The following is a 19,562-nucleotide window of genomic DNA, read 5'->3' on the forward strand; positions in this document are numbered from 1 at the left end:
GTTATTTAAGTTTTATTATGAAAGGTTTGGCATTGATTGCCCTTTTTTTTTTCATTCTATTTGTGCTTTTTTAGCCTATCTTTATGTACTATTTGTTGTTTCTTACTTCCTGTTTTAATGGTTATATTGTCATTTATTCCTATATCTACTACGTCATAAGGACCTTCATATCTTTTATCTAACTTATGACCTGTTTCTTTTCTAAGTAATACTTTATCTCCTATTTTTAATTCGAAATTATTTGTATTCCTATCATATCTTAATTTTCTATCCGCTTTTGCTTTTTCTAACATTCTTCTTGCTCTGTTGTACGACAATTCTAGTCTGCATTTAAGCTCTTTAGAGTAGTCGTCTAAGTTGTATATTGGGTCTATTTTGTTTATCTTACTGAAATCTTTGAATTGTCTGGGTAGTCTGCCAAATACTAGTTCGTATGGGCAATAGTCATGGACTATTGAGGGTGTTGTATTGAAGCAATAAGTGAAATATGGTAACCAAATGTCCCAATCACTTTTGTTAACCGATATGTATGAACGTATATATTCATTAAAAGTTCGGTGGCTTCTTTCTATTGTTCCTAAAGTTTGATGATGGTGAGCGCTAGATGTTAGATTTTCTATATGCATATATTTGCATAATTCATTCATAAGTGAATTTTTGTATTCCGTACCTTGATCTGTAATGAACGTCTTCATTGGACCGTACTTCAGTACAAATAATTCAAATATAGCCTTTGCAACTGTTTTAGCACTTTTATTTGGTGTTGGAATAGTTACTAAAAACTTGGTTAGATCGCATATGATTGTAACTGCATACTCATTTCCGTCTTCCGATTTCGGTAGTGGGCCAATGGTATCAATTAAAACAGTATCAAATGCTGTTGCTGGCGTTGGCATCAATGTTAATGGAGTTTTCGTATGTGTTGTAATTTTGGCTTGTTGACATTTCAAACAAGTCTTTACATACTTTGAGATTGTCTTGGTCATCTGGGGCCAATAATAAAATCTTTTGATTTTTGACTGGGTTCGCGAAATACCAGTGTGGCCTCCTTCTATAGGATCATCATGGAATTTTGTCAAAATTTCTTTAATCTGAGCTTCGTCATTTTTGTCTATAATTATCACCTTTTGTAGAATAGCTAGTTCTACTTTTTCGAGTACTCGGTTGCCCTTTATTTTAAATTCATTTAGTGATACAAATTGGAACATCTGTTCGCTTGGTGATATTCGCATTTTTGTTATTTTATGCATTCCGGCTTTTGAAATAAGCCTTTGAAAGAATTGATTTAGATCAAATGTTTCATTAGAATACAAGTCATCAACATCAAAGCGTGAAACAATTGTTTTTCCTCGTTTTAATAAACACTTGTGTTTATCTATTTTGATTAAAACATATTTCTTTGTGTCATTATTATTGACAACTTCATAGACTTTGGGCTTTTCTATTGTTTGCTCTTTTTCCTCTTGTATTTTGACTATTGCTTCGTCCTTACAGGAATTTTCCTGTTTAGCTTTTGATCTGGTGGTAACTTTTAATATTTCTCTGTTGATTGTTTTCAGATCTTTTATTGTTATGCGAGACAAGGCGTCCGCAATATGGTTATCTTTCCCCTTAAGATATTCTACAGTAAAGTCATACTCTTCTAAATCCAGCCTCATACGAGTGAGTTTTGAACTTGGATTTTTCATAGAGAATAGGTATGACAATGGTCTATGATCGCTTTTTACCATGAAATGCTTGCCATATATGTATGGTCGAAAATGATTTATGGCCCAATGAATGGCCGTTAATTCTTGTTCTGTAGTGGACTTATTACTTTCACCTTGAGTGAACATTCTTGAAGCGTATGCCACTGGAAGTTGTTGACCATTGTGATCTTGTGTAAGTACCGCTCCGCATGCCTGTTTACTAGCATCGGTTGTTATGCAAAATTCTTTACCGAAATCTGGGTACTGTAGTAATGTTGGTTTCATTAATTCTGTTTTAAGGTATTCGAATGCATCATTGCATTCTGCTGTCCATTCGAATTGAACATTCTTTTTACAAAGCCTCGTTAAGTGGCGTGAATGATCAGAAAAATTTTTAATGAAACGTCTGTAATAATTACAGAAGGCTACGAAACGCCTAGCACTGTCGGCATCTGTTGGTATAGGATATTTTTCTATAACTTCATATTTGGTGTCATCTGGGAGTATACCTTTATCGGTACATTTGTGACCCAAATATGTTACTTCTTTCATAAAGAAAGAACATTTCCCTGGATGTAGTTTCAAATTATGTCGTCTACATAGCTCGAATACGTTAGTCAAATTTTTGAGCATATGTTTTTCTGAACAACCTATTACTACTAAGTCATCCATATATAGAAATGCTTGCGATGGTTCAAGACCAGAAAATGCAAGTGTCATCATACGTTGGAAGGAGTTTGGTGCTACTTTCAGTCCGTATGGTAATCGCGTGAAGCGATATGAGCCATTGGCTGTTGAAAATGACGTTATATCTCTATACCTTTTTTCTAGTTCTATCTGGTGGAATCCAGACATTAGGTCGAGACATGAAAAATACTTTGCTCTTCCTAATTGATCAAGAATATCTTCTATTCTTGGAAGTGGAAATTTGTCTGATAATAGTTTCTTATTTATTTGACGATAGTCAACTGCTAATCGCCATCTTTTTTCCGTGGAATTCGGAAGTGGTTTCTTTGGAACCAAAAGTAATGGACTATTATATTCAGACATTGATGGTTCAACTATTCCATCATCTATTAATTTTTTTACCTGTCTGGCGATTTCTGGTTTTTGGCTATCTGCCATGCGATAGTTTTTTATATAGACCGGTGTTTTTTCCCCTAATCTGAGTTTTTGTTTGTAGAAATTGTTAGCCGATATTGGTTCTGTTTCTAGACCAAAAATATCGCTAAACTCGGTGCATAACTTAGTTAGTTCATTATTGAATTGTTTAGGGAATCTTAATTGTTTTAAAATTTCTTCAGTTCTATTTTCCTTTTCTACTGGTGTTGTAAAAATGTCATAGTCTTTCATTGATTCGCATTTGATCTTCGCGCTATCTATTATGGCGTCTTTATTATTTGTATTTATAATGCGAATCAATGCGTTTTTGCTATCGGCAATGGTGCTTGCTACTATTATACCTGGTTGCAGCTCCTGATTTGGTACTACCACCGTTTTTTCGTTAGTGAGTAATTTGACTTGTCTGATTACTTCGCATCTAGCTGGCAATAAGAGTGTGTTGGAGTCTAAGTTATGTGTAATTGGTACACTAATCTGTCTACTGAAGTTATTGGGTCTTATTGTGAACCAGTCTTTGTTATTTTGAAACTCTAATACGCAATTGTATTTCTTGATAAAATCTATTCCGATTATGCCATCGCATGGTATCGGAAAATTCTCAGGTACTACATGAAATTCATGTGGCACTAGAACATCCTGAATGCGTATGTCAAGATCTACTGTACCTATAGACTGTATGGTTCCTTGCCCAATACCTGTAATATTTGATATATTACTGAAATTTATATTATTATATTCCTTTGCTTTGGCTTTTAGCAATGAAATTTCTGCACCTGTGTCTATTAGTAATGTAAGAACTGTGTTTGTTTCATGGTTTTTTGTCTTAATGAAAATACTCAGATTTAGGTTTACTTTAAACACTTTTACTGTTGATCGCTTAAGGGGGTCTGGCTGTTTTCCGATTGTACGTTACGCACATTTCGGTTGTTATTATTATTCTGACTTTGGTTACCCCTTCGGTTACCTCCGTCTCTGTTATTACCGTGGCCGCGGTAGCCTCCGCGACCTCTGTTGTTATTATTATAACCTTGGTTATAATTCTGGTTATAATTATGGTTATAATTATTTCTGCCTCTACCACGATAGTAGGCATTATAATTACCACGTCTATTATTCCCATTATAGAATAAGACTGTATTTGAATTGCCGGTTATTTCTGTACTGCAATGTAGGTATTTTTCCATTGCGTCGTTGAATGTACTAAATGTACCTGCAGTTAAGATCATTTTAAGTGCCTCGTTGGCACAGTTTTTGGTCATTGCTGATATCGACTCTTTAGTCGCGAATTTGTCAGCATTATCGGCGTCTAATCCGCCGTCTATGTAAGCTGCCTCGAGCTGCTTACGCATACTGTCTATTTCTGTAACATACTGAGACGCGGTCTTGCCTCTTTGTTGGGCATTTATTAATTTGGCCTTTATAACGTCAGGCGATTCGCCTTTTACGTTTGCCTGCAATATGGTAATTATTGCCTGTATCGTTGTCGCATGTTCTACTTTATAGTTTAATGGGCCAATAATTTTGGTCTTTATGACCTCTACTGCTAAAGTTTCTTGATCTCCTTTAGTTAGATCCGTCAACTTAAGTGCTGTCACAAACCTGTTTAAATGGAGTTTCTTACCATCGAATTCAGGTACTGTGGCAGATACCTGTTTAACGTATGCTCTCTGAGCTTCTAATGCGTTGGCCATGTTTCTTGTATTTGGTTGTACGGTATTAAATTTTAATTCTTCTATTGATTCGATATCGCTTTCGATATCTAAATCTTCTAACGGCTGCGACTCGTCCAAGTCTCTTAACTGGCTTTCGTCGAATTCTGCTATTTTGGTTAGTTCTGTTGGGACTTCTATTATAATACTGTGTCTAACGCTGGTATTATGTAGTCTTTTACCAAATGAACTGAGAACTTTGAAGCATTGGACTTTATGTTCTTCAGTGAGTTTGCTTTTGTTTGTTACTATTAGGTTTTGTAATGTGTTGTATTGTGTTATCAATACCTTTATGTGAAAAATAAGCGTCTGAGTTTTGATCAGCGCGGTTTTATTAATACATTTATAGGATTTATCAAAAGCATCTCTAATATTGTTTATGGATATGGTTAAGTTTAGCCATTCCATGTATGTACCTTTTAGCGATGTAATCGCACTTGTACCTTTTTGGTGTAGTTTCTATTAGATTTTGTCTAAATCATTGGCTCGACTCATGTAAGTCTTTTCAACGATCTTTTGTGAAACTGATAAAGTTTTAAGGCCAGGTTAAAAGGCTGATAGGATAACTAAAATCAAAAATAGTAAGTACATTGAATTTAACTGTGGGGTTGTATCCACGACTTATGTCCCATTTTGATATGGGGAAAATTAGTCTTTATTTGTATATCAAAAGTACAAATAGAATTTTAACTTTGAGAATTGGTCAATTATTGTTATCTCGATCAGATATAAATATAGCTCGAAATTTTAATAGGTCTAAACTGTTGTTAAACATATTTTTACTTGATAGATGAATTCATTATACTCAGTTTACATCGGTTGCAATTTGCAATTTTACAATATTATTACTTATTTTAAGTTTAGGACTGAGTATAATGTGTTAGTTATGAAATGGGTCCCTGATAAGTTAGTAATTTTGTTGCAGCGGAAACCGCATCGACAACATTAATATAATATTTGGGCGGTTGAGGCTATGGCGTATAACGCAGCCCGCCGCTTTACTTCGCACCACGAAGTTGTTGATTGATGGCTGCAAGGCGCTCTTTGTAGCGCTGCCGGTCTTCCTCATTAGTTGCCGTCTTCAGTAGTTCGATGTTGAGCCTCCGGGCGCTGAGCAACTTAATCCGGCGGCCACCCCTCTTCTTTTTAGGTGGCTGCTCCCTCGCTGCAGTCCGTGCCTTGTACTCTTGTATGGTCAAGGGCTTTGGTCCCGCGGACGGATCTACCTCTATTACCTCTTTGATACTTGGCAGATCCCTTTGCTCGACAGGAGCAGGGTGTTCGAACGTCTGCTTGGTAGACATTCGCTGTTGTCATGTGCGGCGCGCCGGTGGAATCCTTTATCCTTTATCCTAATCCTACCCTCGCAGGATGCCGTGCTAATTGCTGTTGCGGCTTACAATGGTCGAGGGCAGTCTTTCATGCAGACGTCGGGTCTTTTCGGCTTGGGTGATGTTGAATTTTCAGTTATTTCTTCATTGATTATTTCTATTTTTGCTGAGTGAGTTGTGGTATTCGGCTTTCTTTGCTGGAGGTTTTCTTTCAGAAAGTCTAATTCGGCAGTTAATTTCTGTGCCGTTGCCCATGGGGGCGGTGTTTTATTTGTATATCATAGCCACTTAATATGTGCTATACCTTTATTTTTGATTTCCTGACATCCGCGTTTGCCCATTACCACACTCTACTCACTCAGTATTTTTGTTTCTTTTTTTTTCATCAGTGTCCCGTCTCTAGGTCTCCCGCACTGGTGTAAGGGGCGGCCTGCCTCTCACACCTGTTGTCGCTGTTTAGAATTCCCAAATCAAATCGGCAATATTAGCAGCATTTCCTCAGTAGTCCTCAGATCGCAGGCTCCTGCCTCACGGTCGCCATGTAATAAACCAATATATGCCACCAATTGAGAACACGTGTTTTCCTTGCAGTTGGGTGCAGCCGTCAGGCCACCTTTTTATTTCTTCTTATCTCTTCGAGTAGCAGAAACGGTTCTGCCCGCTTAACCTCTACAGAGTGTCTAATCTTACCTAAATACTGCGACTGCGCCGCCGTCGACAGCGGCAGAAGAGCAGCGTATATATATATATGTATAAGAGAGAGAGAGAGAGAGCTTATGCGCATATATGGCCAGCGGCCAGCGTGGGGATGCTGACTTAGCTTAAAGCATAAATGGGTGATCTTATATCACGCTCACTTGAGACATTTATTTATGCAATGCAACTAAGTGTTGCTGTGTACTTATAGGTACAGTGTACCCTCGATATATGCACATACTACACCTTTTTCGCCGTAGACATTCGCACTCATTTAACAATTTTACGCTTCGTTTAAGAGCCGTAAGAGGGATTGGCTGGGACCAGTAAAGAGTTCTTTGATTCCCGGGAATTCTCTATATTATCTTTTTTTTTTCTTTCTGTGGGCCCAAAGTTTGTGGGGAAATAAAAAGGCATTTGCATGGCTTTCTTAGTTAACCTTTCTGCACCTTTCTCGACAGTCGGCAGCGCCATCATTTGCCGCTGTGGAAAAACTAAGCGGCGGTTTTTTCCACCCATTTTCCACGGCGCTGCCGGTTGAGCGCGCACAGTTTTCCCAACGGAAATGATGACATTTCGTCTAACTTTGTCGCCGCGGTGTGCAGTCGCATAGAAATTGTGCGGAGGTGTCGAAGAAATGGCACATTCCATACTGGGACAGTTGCGAAAATGAAAATTTTCACTTTTCCACGCGGTGGCAGGCGGAAATTGTTGAAATGTTTCCCAGTTCCTGTGCTTCTTATTCGACTCGCCGCTTTTCGTGCCACAAAATTGAAATTGTGGCCAAATGTTTTCGCCAACGGTTTTATTGATTTCCCCTTCACATACAAACATACATATATAAGAATTTTATTTGGCGGAAGGAAGGTAGCAAAATGTTATTATCAATTATCGTTTATTATTGCGGGGCATTTTTTCGCTTCGTCGATTATATTTTCTTTAATTTGCGGCCATTTCCTTAAAGTTGTTTGTGTCTTATTTATTTAATGGTGCCATATTTTTTCATCAGAATATTCGGTGGAATATTGTATTGAATTGTGCAATTGAAATCTGTTATGTCTAGCCAATGAATGGATTATATTTGTAAGCCCTTAAAATAGCTGCACAGTCTGCCGCTTTAATGCATTTGTTTATTCTGGGATTTTTCAAGTGACTTCAACTTCATTCAAGCAAATTGCCAATTGCCCGTTGCTACCTAAATAAATAAACATATGACATGTTTCGCCCATCTTGCGTAATGTTGTTTAGTCAACTTTTTTTTACAAGGGTTTTGCAAGCTAAAGAGCCGGGCCAAAGGAAAAGTTTAAGCCCTTGAAAAAAAGGGGTATCTAATATATATGCATGGCAATACAAGTCGACAGCTGCCGAGCAAATTCATATTGCTCAAACAGAAACGTATTTATGAAAGTCCCTCCAGAATCCGTCCATACAAATGCAAATTGTAAGGACTTTAAGGAAAAATTAGACCCTAATCAATGTAACTATTGTTTACTTTTTACACACCATCTGCCCAGAAAGGACAGAATCTTGTGTCTAGCTGCAGGCGAGGCATATCTTCAGTATTTTTTTTTCCCTCCTTTTCAGATTGTAAGTTTCGAAAAGGGATATCTGAAAATCAAATCGGATAGGGATAATACTTATTATGAAAAGGCTGCTTCAAGGTCAACAGAGAACATAAACTCCAGTTTGGTTTACCAAAAATCATGCAAGAGACAAGAGACAACACTCATCATTGGGACCCCAATCCTTTTTGTGAGAACAAAACAAATCAGCACTAGCATTTTACCATTTTCCGTTTATAAACTATCCATCCAGTCCCCAAATGAACCGACTCGTTGACCATTTTCCGTTCACAAACATGGACAAACGTCGCACTTACCATGTAGTGATCACCCTGGGTGCAATTAGGATTTGAGTGTTCAATAAAGATTTACACAAAGGCTGGCCATTTTGCCCGCCCACAGGCCAATATGGTGCTGGTCAACTGGACAGGACTGGTCAACTAGTCTCCCAGGGAACCGAGGAGTTTGGTACGTGCGTTCCGAATCAAATAAGCTTTAAAATGTTACCAATCGAATGGCAATGCAAAAAGTTGGCCAGCACGTGTGGAGTCGGTAACAAGAGTAGCAATTATATGGGTCAGGAGGAGCAGGGACACATCCACTACCACCCATCATCCCACTTTCGATCCAATCTAATCAGCTTCGGTCGAAAGGAATCTGTTTACAATATTGACAATTTTGTTTCGGGTGCCAGACCTCAAACTAGAGATTGTGTTGAATCAAAAAGTTTCTTTTTATGCAGGGCCGAAAAAAAAAGTTACATTTGCATATTTTTCTTTCTTTTATTTTTTGGCGAGGCCCCTTTTTTTCCAAGATGCCTCTTGCTGTTGGCCAATTTGTGGCCCAAAGTGGAGCTACTTGCAGAGTTAGGACCTTGCCACATAAACACTTCTCTACTGAATGCTATGAATAAATAATGAACTATGTCCTGCCAGCGCGCTGGCGAAAGTGATGGTCCTTGTGTTGCATACTTTTAGGACAATAGGCTCATGCAATATTTGTGTGCCATTTAAGAGACCCACTTCTCTTGCATTTAATCCCAACCGATTTCTGATGCTTATGTCTTGCCCTACTATTAAATACCAATAAATCACGAAACATTTTCCTACGTGAGACAGCTGCCATAAAAAAAATCAGCAAAAATATGTTATCTATGGCATAGGCAAACATATGTTTACATTTGTTCAAGCCAAAATCACATTACCAAATCAAATTATGTTATTTTCATGAGCAGCCCGAAAGTATGCAAATATTTGCTAAGCCCAAACATTTGATGCGCCACTCGACGACATACGGAATTTAGCCAGGCTACACCAGCAATGAGGTAGCCGGGCAAAAAGGTCGTTAGATTGTTAACAAGTTCATAAAAAGACGCTGGCAAACGGCACACACACACACACACACCATACACATTCACATACACAATTATAGGTGAAGGGGGGTGAGGTGGCACGAGGACGAGGAGCCCAGCAAGGACTACTGCCTAAATACTACGAGTATACGACGCGTCTCGTTGCGTATTTACAGAGCACTTTTTCCGTTTCTGCTGCTGCTGCCAGCAACAACAATCAGCAGCAACGGAAATGCAAACAAATGTGCACTCGGAAAAATTCCCACCGAGTTGTGCAAGCAAAGCGGATTTAATGAATCTGTAATATTGAAAAATCTCACTAGTTTTAGATATTTTAAAGGGATAAACTTAAAACTGTTTGGGTAAGGAAACATTGCTTTATCCCTACTTTACTTTTAGACACCTTTTACGCGCGTGAAGCCCACTTTATCCCTTTATTTCTTCCAGTGCACATCCTTTGAGGTGGTAAGAGGTCAGGGAGACTATGAATATAAGCATTGGTGTACTGAACCGAACTGAGCACGAAGAGCTCCTGCGGTTGTTTGCATTAGGCAATTGATGTTTATTATTTCTGGGGGCGAATGTAGGATGCTTTTCGAGGATCGGCGCCGGCGACAAAAGCCGGTGTCCCCTTTTCGCTGGCCTCCTTGTTTGCCATCCATCGCCAATTTGCCAGCCAGCCAGCTACAACTTTGCGTGCAACAGTTAAAGTTGCATGTGTGCATTGGCCTAAAGCAAATTAAAGTGGCATGAATGCGGCAAGCAGATGCATTGCCAATTGCCAATTGCCAATTGCAATGGGAAAAGCCTCTTGAAAAAAAAAAAATAGGCAGCAAATTCCGGGGCATCGCCAGCAGCGTTTTAGCCTTATTTAATAAACAGTTTGGCGGGCTGCAATTAAGCCCAGTCGGAAACCACAAATAAAATCTCTTTAAATTTACTGCCACCTCGGCGACAAACCATTGGATTCTGGCTGCGAAAGTGGAATATGGTTTTGCAAATTAATTAAACTCGATTAAAAATGGCATTATAAATTATTTGCCTTTTTGCGCAAATGTTTTTTTTTTTTTGAAGTTCGTGCACGTATTTGCTTTTATTAGCTTTGGATTATGATTAATTTATCAATAAAAATTCTAATTAATGATCCATTGTTCGTGCTGGCATAAAAAAGCTCTTAATTTATTTTTTTTTTTCTTGTGCCAATATAACCACATGCTTACTTATGCGCATGAAAATTTATTTTTAAAATTCCTTTTACCCGTTTTTTTTTTTTTTTTTTGCTGCCATCGAGTTTAATATTAAATTGTAAGAGCACGCTTTTAAGTCGTTGCACAATTGAAAAGGATAAAGTTTTAATTAAACAGAAAATATTTGTACAGTATTTATGGAAGGAATGGCAGTAAAACCCGAATATTGAATTATTTAGTGAGACGCAGCGGGACGCACAAGTGTTAATAATTGAAACATTCTCGCCGCGGCACAAAAGTTTTGCCCCGAGAAAAACTTGTAAAACAAATAGGCGGTAAAACTTTCTTCTTCGCTGCGGCCAATTAATAATAAATCGCGAATCCAAATGGGAGGGGGGGGTGGTAATAAGGGGGGGAGTTACTCAAAATCAACGTCTAGCAAACTAATGATGCGCCTCATTTGAGCGCCCAAAAAGCAAACGGCAGGGTCGACCACGTGTAACAACAAATTACCGCCGCAAAAGCGAAAAACTTCCATCGCATCCTAGATAGCACTTCCAGCCAAAAAGGTGAAAGGTTAAAGGTTACGCCAGGTAAACGGTTGCCAAAACTTGAGAGAAGGGTCGTTTTCGGTGCGATTGTTGCGGACTTAGCGCTTGATTAAGCGCCAACCACGCCCCCCTTTTCATTCCGCCCTGCTGATTGATAAGGTAAATTGGTGTTGGGATTGTTTTATGCATTCCGCAGACCGAAAAGTTTTTCCTTGGCCCATGCAAATTGTATCGGTTGTATGAAATGTGCGATTTAGCTTTAATTAAAGCTACCGTCATTTCATATCCCTGTGTTGGGATAAATGTTTATTTATCGTAAAAAAAAAAAAAATTAAAAGGGAGCAGCAAACTTTATTCATATTTGAGTTTCTGTTTCCTCATCTCATCTCATTTTTCTTTTCTTTTTTTTATATATATACATATATTTTTTTTAAAGCCATCTGACATTGTGGAAGCCTTCTTGTGCAGACATATCCACAATATCGTAAGTATAATAAAGTTAATTTCAACAAGCTTTTCATATTGTAGGAAAATGCGTATGAAAACGCTTCCTGTGGCATAATTATATTTTCTAATTGAGTTACCGCTGACATGGAGTACGGGAAAATTTTGAAACAGAGCGCAGCAGAAGTGAGATTGCCTTTGGCAATTTGTAAGCCACATTTGCGTCCTGCGTCCTTCGTCCTTTGCCCGCGTTCTCTTTCTTACCGCCTGGCAATCTGGCTGGGTGCTGTCCTGTTTTCCCGGCCGCGTCCTTTACAATTCGCTGAGTTTGCTAATAAATTATTGTATGCCCGTCAAACTTTTGGGCGCATAAAAAAGCAGTAGGCAATGCTTTATGTCGGTTATGCTTGTATTTCGCCTGATTTATGCCCAATGCACGAAAAGTGGTCCAAGTCATAATTTATGCTTGAGCTGCGGCATTTGCCATTTGCCGCCATTTGCTGAAAACAGAACACAAAATCACTCCATGCATTTGGATAATTTGTGGATTTTATTACCACAGACAATAATGTGGCGGCACATGAACTATTCTCATATAATTCACTACAAATTTTGCTGGATAAATCTCAATGCAAAAGCCTCGGACATCGGGATCGTTGACTCTGAAAAGCAGCGCAGCTCCTTTGACTTCCGTCTAGTTTTTCGTGCTTCATGCATAATTAGAGCATCATGTCTGCTTAAATGAATAAATTTATGCCATGAATCCCAACCCTTGAAACTCATTTACTATATGTCTATGGGCATTCATAACAGGTCGCATCAATGAAGTTGCTTGCGAGCTTGCTTAATTGCACGTCTATTTATGTAACGTGGAGAAAAAGTTGCCCCGAAGGACATTTTGCAAACAATTTATCAAAATAATGAGCAGTTCAGCTAACTCGGCTTCAAGGAGTTATTTTGCTGCACTGAATCAAAATCAAATCTGAGAATCAAACGATCGGAAATGTGAGATATATACTTTTGTATATGATTTCTAAGCTTTAAAAGGATAATTTTATATAATTTTATAATTTGTTGATTGCAACTACCAAGCTTCTTGCCAATCGATAAACGCTAGTACCCAATATCATTGTCATGATTTACAACTATTGAAATTCATTCACACACTAATATCCGATAAAATTCAGAATGCAAAGGCAGATGGCTAATTAAAACACTTAATTTGCGGCTAAAAGCTCGTCTTTTGCACGGCAGTGAATCCTTGGCGAAACCCTATAGTTACATGCCTCATTGGGTGTTTATTGAAATTTATGGCGCGTTTGGCTCCCTCCGGTTTAACCAAGTTGAGTACTTTATAGGTTCGGCAATATTCGGAATTTATGGCTTAGCTTAATGGCCAATGTCGGCACTCAAATGGGATTAAATCGTATGAAGTTGCGGTGGTGGCGCATTCGGCACTAATAAACTGAATAAGTGCGCTCGCTTTTGCATTAAGACAATTATGCAACCATATAAGTAAAAAGTACGAATTATGCAGCTCATTGTTAAATAACTTTAAAGGAATCTCTGCTAGTTGTTAAATGCGAAAGACATTTTCACTTAGCATGCGGCATTTCGAATATCAGAACAAATTAAAAGCATAATTGAAAATAAAAATTAATTTTAATTATGCATTTATTGCGCCGTTGGCTCAACTGATTATATTAAAAATTAATTCAATTTAAAGCTGACCAGCTTAATACCCTTTACGGTACGATATTTTCACATAATATTAATTAACACATACCGCGTACTATATAATACAAGTGTTAAATGTACACGCATATTTCGTTGATTTAATCGAAGGACATGCCATAATTCAAAAAGCGTATATATACCACTAAGTTCAGCTGGCTTACGACTCCTCTGCCCTTGACGTTAATTGCCTATTAATTTGCAGAACAATTCTGGGAATTCTATAATTCAATGAAATTGAATGCTCAGTTGCAAAGTGTCAAGTGGACGGCAAAGGGCGAAATCCAAATGGAGTTGCGGAAATTCGTGTTTTATGGAAAATCCACTCGACACCCGCCGATAAAATGGAGCCACGGGATGGGTATTGTGATGTGGCGAGGGGGGAGGGCAAAAGCCGATATAGCAGGCTACTAAATCAATAAAATGGTCAAGCAGTTGGCGCATAAGTCTAAAACATAAACACATAAACTGCTCGCCCATAAAAGGGAGATTCCATTTCATTGGTAAACAAAGGCATTCTTCCAAAAAAGAAAAAAAAAAGGCGAAACAATCGTATGCGGGCAAAAGTGACCCCTGGCTTTTGTTAGTCCTGCTGAGCTTTTATTTTGTTATGCTGGCTGCTGTTTAAAAAGCCAAATAAAAGATATATCTCCCTTTGTCCGATCCCTCAAGAGCTGTCCAGATAATACGTCCATGAGTTGGCGAGATGGAAAGCTGTCCAAAATCAATTTCAGCCGAGAATTTCGTTAGCCAACTAAATTGTAGATTCATGACATCCAATTTCTAGGGTAGCAGCCAATCCCATGTTAATACACCTTGAAATAGTCCCAGTGGGCAGAGAAATCAAATGTGCGTGAGGAATATTGAAATAAAGTGAAAAACGATGGAAATTATTCTATAACCATTCTTAAAGAACCCATCCCAATCACATATTTATATATCTCAAAATGGCCCTAGTTAACCTAAAAAAAAAACCTATTGTGCGTGATGAATTTCAAGTTGTTTAAAAGTCAAACGAACAGTTTACTCACGATGGAAATGAATTATTTTTTCCCATTTTTATTCCAATTTCTAGAACCCATACGTATCTTAAGATAGCATATACCCAAAAAACCAATTGTGCGTGATGAATTTAAAAACATGTCAAAAAGTCAAACGATGAAAATTAACCCGCAGAATAAGATACACATTATTCTACTTAGTTTCCTTTCAATTTTTACGCTTCACTTAAAGCTTTTGCCACATTTCTCTGTGGGATTTTTCCTTCCTAACTTTTGTTTGTTATTTTTTTATGTTGACAAGACAATTTGCCACATACATACATAGCATCACGTAACATAAGACGTCAGTAGCACATATGTACATATGTATGTACGTATGTATGTACATATATACAAGAAATAAAATATTAATGCCTTTGATCAAAGCGAAGCATACCGTAAAACTTGCGAATTATTCCGTGCATACAAGCGCCCAAAAAAAGGAAAAAGTTTTATTTTGTTTGTCTGTTTGTTGGCCCAAAAGTCAATTTATGGTTTTCTACCCGCATAATTTCGTTTCATTTTCAGTTGGCCTATTTTTTTCCCCCCATTTCGTTGGTTCATACAAGTGAATTATGCGAAAATCGTGTATTTGTTAAGGTTCTTTTCAGAGGTTATACATTTCGTTTTGCTTAAAAACAAAGGATTCAATTAAATTATTTTACCTATTAAAATTGTTTTTTCTTTTTTGAATTCGCGCTGACAGACGCACTTCAAATTTTTACAAGCCGCCTGACAATAAAACAACGAATCGAACTCATTGAAAATTATTCGTTTGACTCGCTTATGCTAAATAAATCGAATTCGATTATGAGTAGATTAAATATTGATCTGCATAATATTAAAGCGATTATTTAAATTCCTCGTACCCCTCCAATCCTTGGATACCCAAAAGGGGGGGCATAAAGGCATCTATCGGCGTATTTTTAGAAAATACCTAGAGCATGGCGAGGGAAAATAAAACATATTTTCTATATCGCCGTTTTGGGATGAGAGGATGAGAGGTAAACTGCTGACAGCGCTGACCAGAAACTGCATCGCCAAAGCCATTTATCAAAACTAATAGCCGCCAAGATAAAGCCTGAAAAAGTGGAAAACGATGGGCGAGAAAGTAAAGCCATTAGGTGGAATGCAACCAGAAATAAGAAAGGCAAGCTAGCATCGATAAAGATGAAATGGAAGTATCGGTAGCAGGAGCATACTTTTGAAACACCAAAGGTATATGTTTCAACTGAAAGATATAGCAAGCTAGAAGTTTTCCAACATTCACTTGATCACAAAGTATTAGAATATATCAAACAGAAGCAAAAAAAAAGTAAAATGCAACGATCAAATGAAGAGTTTCGTGAAACAAACGCTCCAATTTGCAATAATCAACAGCAAAGATGTGTTGATTTTGTCAGGAACAACGCAAATATAGGCAATCGAACTGAAGAGGTGCTCAATTTACTATGGGAACTGGCCAACGAGTATTGGCAATGGTTTCTACAAAAACTTGGCCAACTCAAGAGACTCTGTTTTCGTCCCGAATGCCGCATCGATCCGGAGATTCTGGAGAGGATTAGCCAAACACGGGGCTGGAAAACGTCAGTCATTCGATTTATTGAGTGCCATCCGAGCAGCTCGTTAATGGCATTTCTAACCAACGATGATGTGGTTCTGATCTGCGACAAAAATTACGATTGCCCCACCAAAATTCAATCCGTTAGGCAAAAGGACACCACCTGTGTCGCCTTTCGTCCTTGGTCGCAAACTTGTGAATTTGCCGTGGGTTGTGCAGCCGGTATATGTTTGTGGTCGGATAGTCGTCGTCTCAATGCCAATCGAAATATTCGACGTATGATGGGCACTCATCACTTGCAAGTCCTGCAGGATAAAGGGCACAACTATGTGACTTCGATGCAATGGAATGAAGATGGCACTATTCTGGTTACCGCCGCATTTGGCTCATCGCACATCATGCTCTGGGAGCCGGACTGTCAGCAAAAGATACGTTTGATACCGAATCCGAAGAGTTTAGGCTCCTTCTCCCTACTGCGTTTTAGTCCCGATTTCCATGTGCTCTTCTGCGCCTCCTGCGATGCGGGCGCCAGTCTTTGTCAACTGAATCGATCGAAATGGAAGTTGAAACAGATCCTTGGGCAGCAACGCATTCAATCGGCCGTCTGGACAACATGCGGTTCCACTTTGCTCTATGCGTGTTACGGCAGCACTCGCGTCTACTCATGTACCAGCGATGGTGAGGACAGTGTCTTCCTGCGGCCCCAGTCAATATGGCGCGTTCAGTTGATAATGGATCTGCAGCTTGTGACCACCTGTGCTGGCCAGCGACTTTGCTGCGGTGAGCCCCAATGCCTCGCCATGGATCCACTGGGCATCTACATGGCCAGCATCTTCAAGGAGCAGTCCTTTGTGCTGCTCTGCATTCTGCATACATCGCGATGGGGTAATGTTAAACTGCTGCCAGTGGAATTCATTTATTGCGATATGGATGGTGACCAATATCCAGCTTACATTTCCTTTGGCGTTTTGAAAGCGGAAATTAGATTTTTGATAATCGCCTGGAATACAGGACACTTTCAGCGATATGACATCACAGCGCAGTGTTTCAGAGATGCCCAACTATATCACAACATTAACTAAAATATAAATGTATTAATAATAAAAACTTTATTCGAATGCACCATTTTGCAAGGCGAGCTATTAAAATCTCACATGAATATTCAGCGGAAGCGCTTATGCAAATGGAAAAGAACTCAAGTTGGCGAGCAACCAGTTTCAGGATAACCACCACCACTACTTCCTTCGCCAATTTCAGCCCAAAAAAATACGTGAATGTCCTTTATGCTGCTGGTATTTTGTATTCACCTGACAGCCGTGAAGTAAGCTTAAAGGTAATAAATCTTTGCCGCGATCTCTGATTGCAGACCGAAAAATTGGTTTTACACAGACTTTACTCTTTTGTAATTGACGTTTTTCAGGACGCGAAGGTTACGCAATTGAAAATAATGCTATCAACCGATTGTTTTTGCCAAAAAAAATTCCATTTGACATACGACCTTTTGCCGCATCCGTAAGATTAATATGTATCTATTTGCTTTATGGACTTATTCTATTTTTGGGTTAAACTGCTCTTTAACGACTCCCTGGGCACTAAATTAAAATGACATACCGGACATACCGGAAAAAGGAAAACAAATCTAACGAGCAAATCTCAAAGGATACTGACGATTCAAAGTTAATCTAAGGACTAATGGAAATTGATTTCATGCTTCGTTTGCTCGCTCTAAATAGCCATTTGTACTCGGTTTTTAAGTAAACAACAGAATAGAAAAAATATGCAACAAATTCGCAAACTATCTTGACAAGTAAATAATGAAGAAAGAACGTCACAATCAAGAGCGTTTACCCACTTGACTACTTCAATATTGACCAACCAACAATGGGCACAAAAAAAAGAAAGCAATAATCTGGTTGCAAACGGAGGCAAAAACTGCAAGTAAAATTGAGTAGGGAAACCACATAATCGCAATCTTCAGATCCACTCATCGGCGAACCAACATTGAGTTTGGTCTGCAACTTTCCCTAGGTAAACAACTTACTACCAAAATGCCTTTCCTGCCATAAAGTAATTTTTCCGAGGACACAGAGATATTACGCTGACCGAAGCGGAAAAAAAGCGCAAAAACATGAATGCAAATAAGTTTCGAACAATGGGGAGAAGCTCGTGAATCACTTAACATTCAAATACCATGGACCATCTACCATGGACTATGGACCACAGAAGGCAATATGAATGTCTTTGTTGTGGATTCGTTTGGGTTTCATATATTCGCACATTTAGCAGAACTAATGGAATTCTCGGACTGGCAGGACTTAACTTTGCATGCGCCTGGAAAGTATAAAGTTTGTTCAAAAATAAACATTTCTTTCGAACCAAAATCAAATAAGCAAAATGAATATTTACTGTTCGCATGCCGAAGGACACACACGAATCTTCAATAATACTCCACTTTCAGGCATAAAAAAAATTCTTAGGACCGTGCATTAAAGTTTAATGTTCGGAGTGAAAATGTGTAGCCATAAAAATCATTTAAATGTTTGTTTTTCCGAGATGCCCCATACCATTCTCTTTTATTGTCACGTGTGAAAATACTTTGGGGAGTCTGACAAAGCCAGCATAAATTTTAATAGATTTGTTACAATTTTGATTTGAAAAGTGACATAACCACTTTATATTTCGAAAAATTCGTTAAAATTTCAATGGAATAACGCAGTCAAATATTTGAGGCTTGAAAAATAACCAAGTAGAAAGAAATGTTATTACTTATTGAAATCATCGCACAATCAAGCAAATCCATATTTATTGTTTTAGCGAATTTGGCGCTCACATCGAGAATACAATTTAATGCAATGCATGTTGAGTCCTTGAATCGGCCAAGTTGGCAATAATTTTGTGCAGACGTGTTTTAGGCCTTGAATGAATGCTGACAATGTGGGTGTTGATTTTTGCCATCAGTTTCCGGGGAAAAACTGTAATAACGCCCAAGACTCAAAGATTCGTGAGGGCAAATGCGAAGTACACGCTAGACATACCAAATAACTTCAATTGTGTTTGTGTTTGTGTGAGTGGGTGTCCTTTTCGACTTGAGGGACTTGGGATTATGTTCGCCCAACCCCAGGAGATTTCAGGATATTTTGGGGGAATATTTTCCGGGATGTGAGTGTGTCAAATGGCGTAAACGCAGAGCAATCAGCAATGAGGCATCAATAATTCTTAACGCGTTTGCGGCACTCTCGGTGCCTTGGAATTCGCTTCGTTTTCATCAAATGATCGGAAAAACGTCTCGACCCATTAAAACTAAAGTTTTTCCACATTTCGGCCCGTTTAACTTTTCGCATGACCCAAGCGAAAGCCTGCGGTTTTTTGATTTATGGTGCCACTGGCGGCACAACAAAATATGCCCCCAAAAATATTTCGGGCCCCCTTTGTCTTCAGTCGAGTGTTTTGTTTCGTAATCACGTTTTTATCTTTGGCTAAACAACTCATGTATACCGCAGCACAACAACATATATATATATTTTTTATTTTATTTATTTTGCCAAAGCCTCTCACGTCACGATTATATTTAAAAATGAAAATGGTG

The 19,562-nt window shown here is 38.5% G+C and overlaps 2 protein-coding genes across 3 annotated transcripts in view, besides 1 other annotated feature; one reads left to right on the forward strand and one right to left on the reverse strand.

The window, feature by feature from the left end:
• Positions 1-6,791: part of a mobile genetic element that runs on past the window's edge.
• CG44153 (uncharacterized protein) overlaps positions 1-19,562 on the reverse strand; it is a 116,136-nt gene that overhangs the window by 92,878 nt on the left and 3,696 nt on the right. The gene's annotated exons all lie outside the window — the stretch shown is intronic.
• CG13137 (uncharacterized protein) lies at positions 15,704-17,092 on the forward strand. The gene has a single exon (NM_135506.2). The coding sequence runs from the start codon at positions 15,736-15,738 to the stop codon at positions 17,056-17,058; it is 1,323 nt and encodes a 440-aa protein (NP_609350.2). The 5' UTR covers positions 15,704-15,735; the 3' UTR covers positions 17,059-17,092.

This window comes from Drosophila melanogaster, chromosome 2L (genome assembly GCF_000001215.4).
Source record: "Drosophila melanogaster chromosome 2L".
NCBI classification, from domain to species: Eukaryota; Metazoa; Arthropoda; class Insecta; order Diptera; family Drosophilidae; genus Drosophila; species Drosophila melanogaster.

Bases quoted from the DNA above. Each gene is read 5' to 3' on its own strand.
- CG13137 (NM_135506.2), top strand. From the start codon at position 15,736: ATGCAACGATCAAATGAAGAGTTTCGTGAAACAAACGCTCCAATTTGC.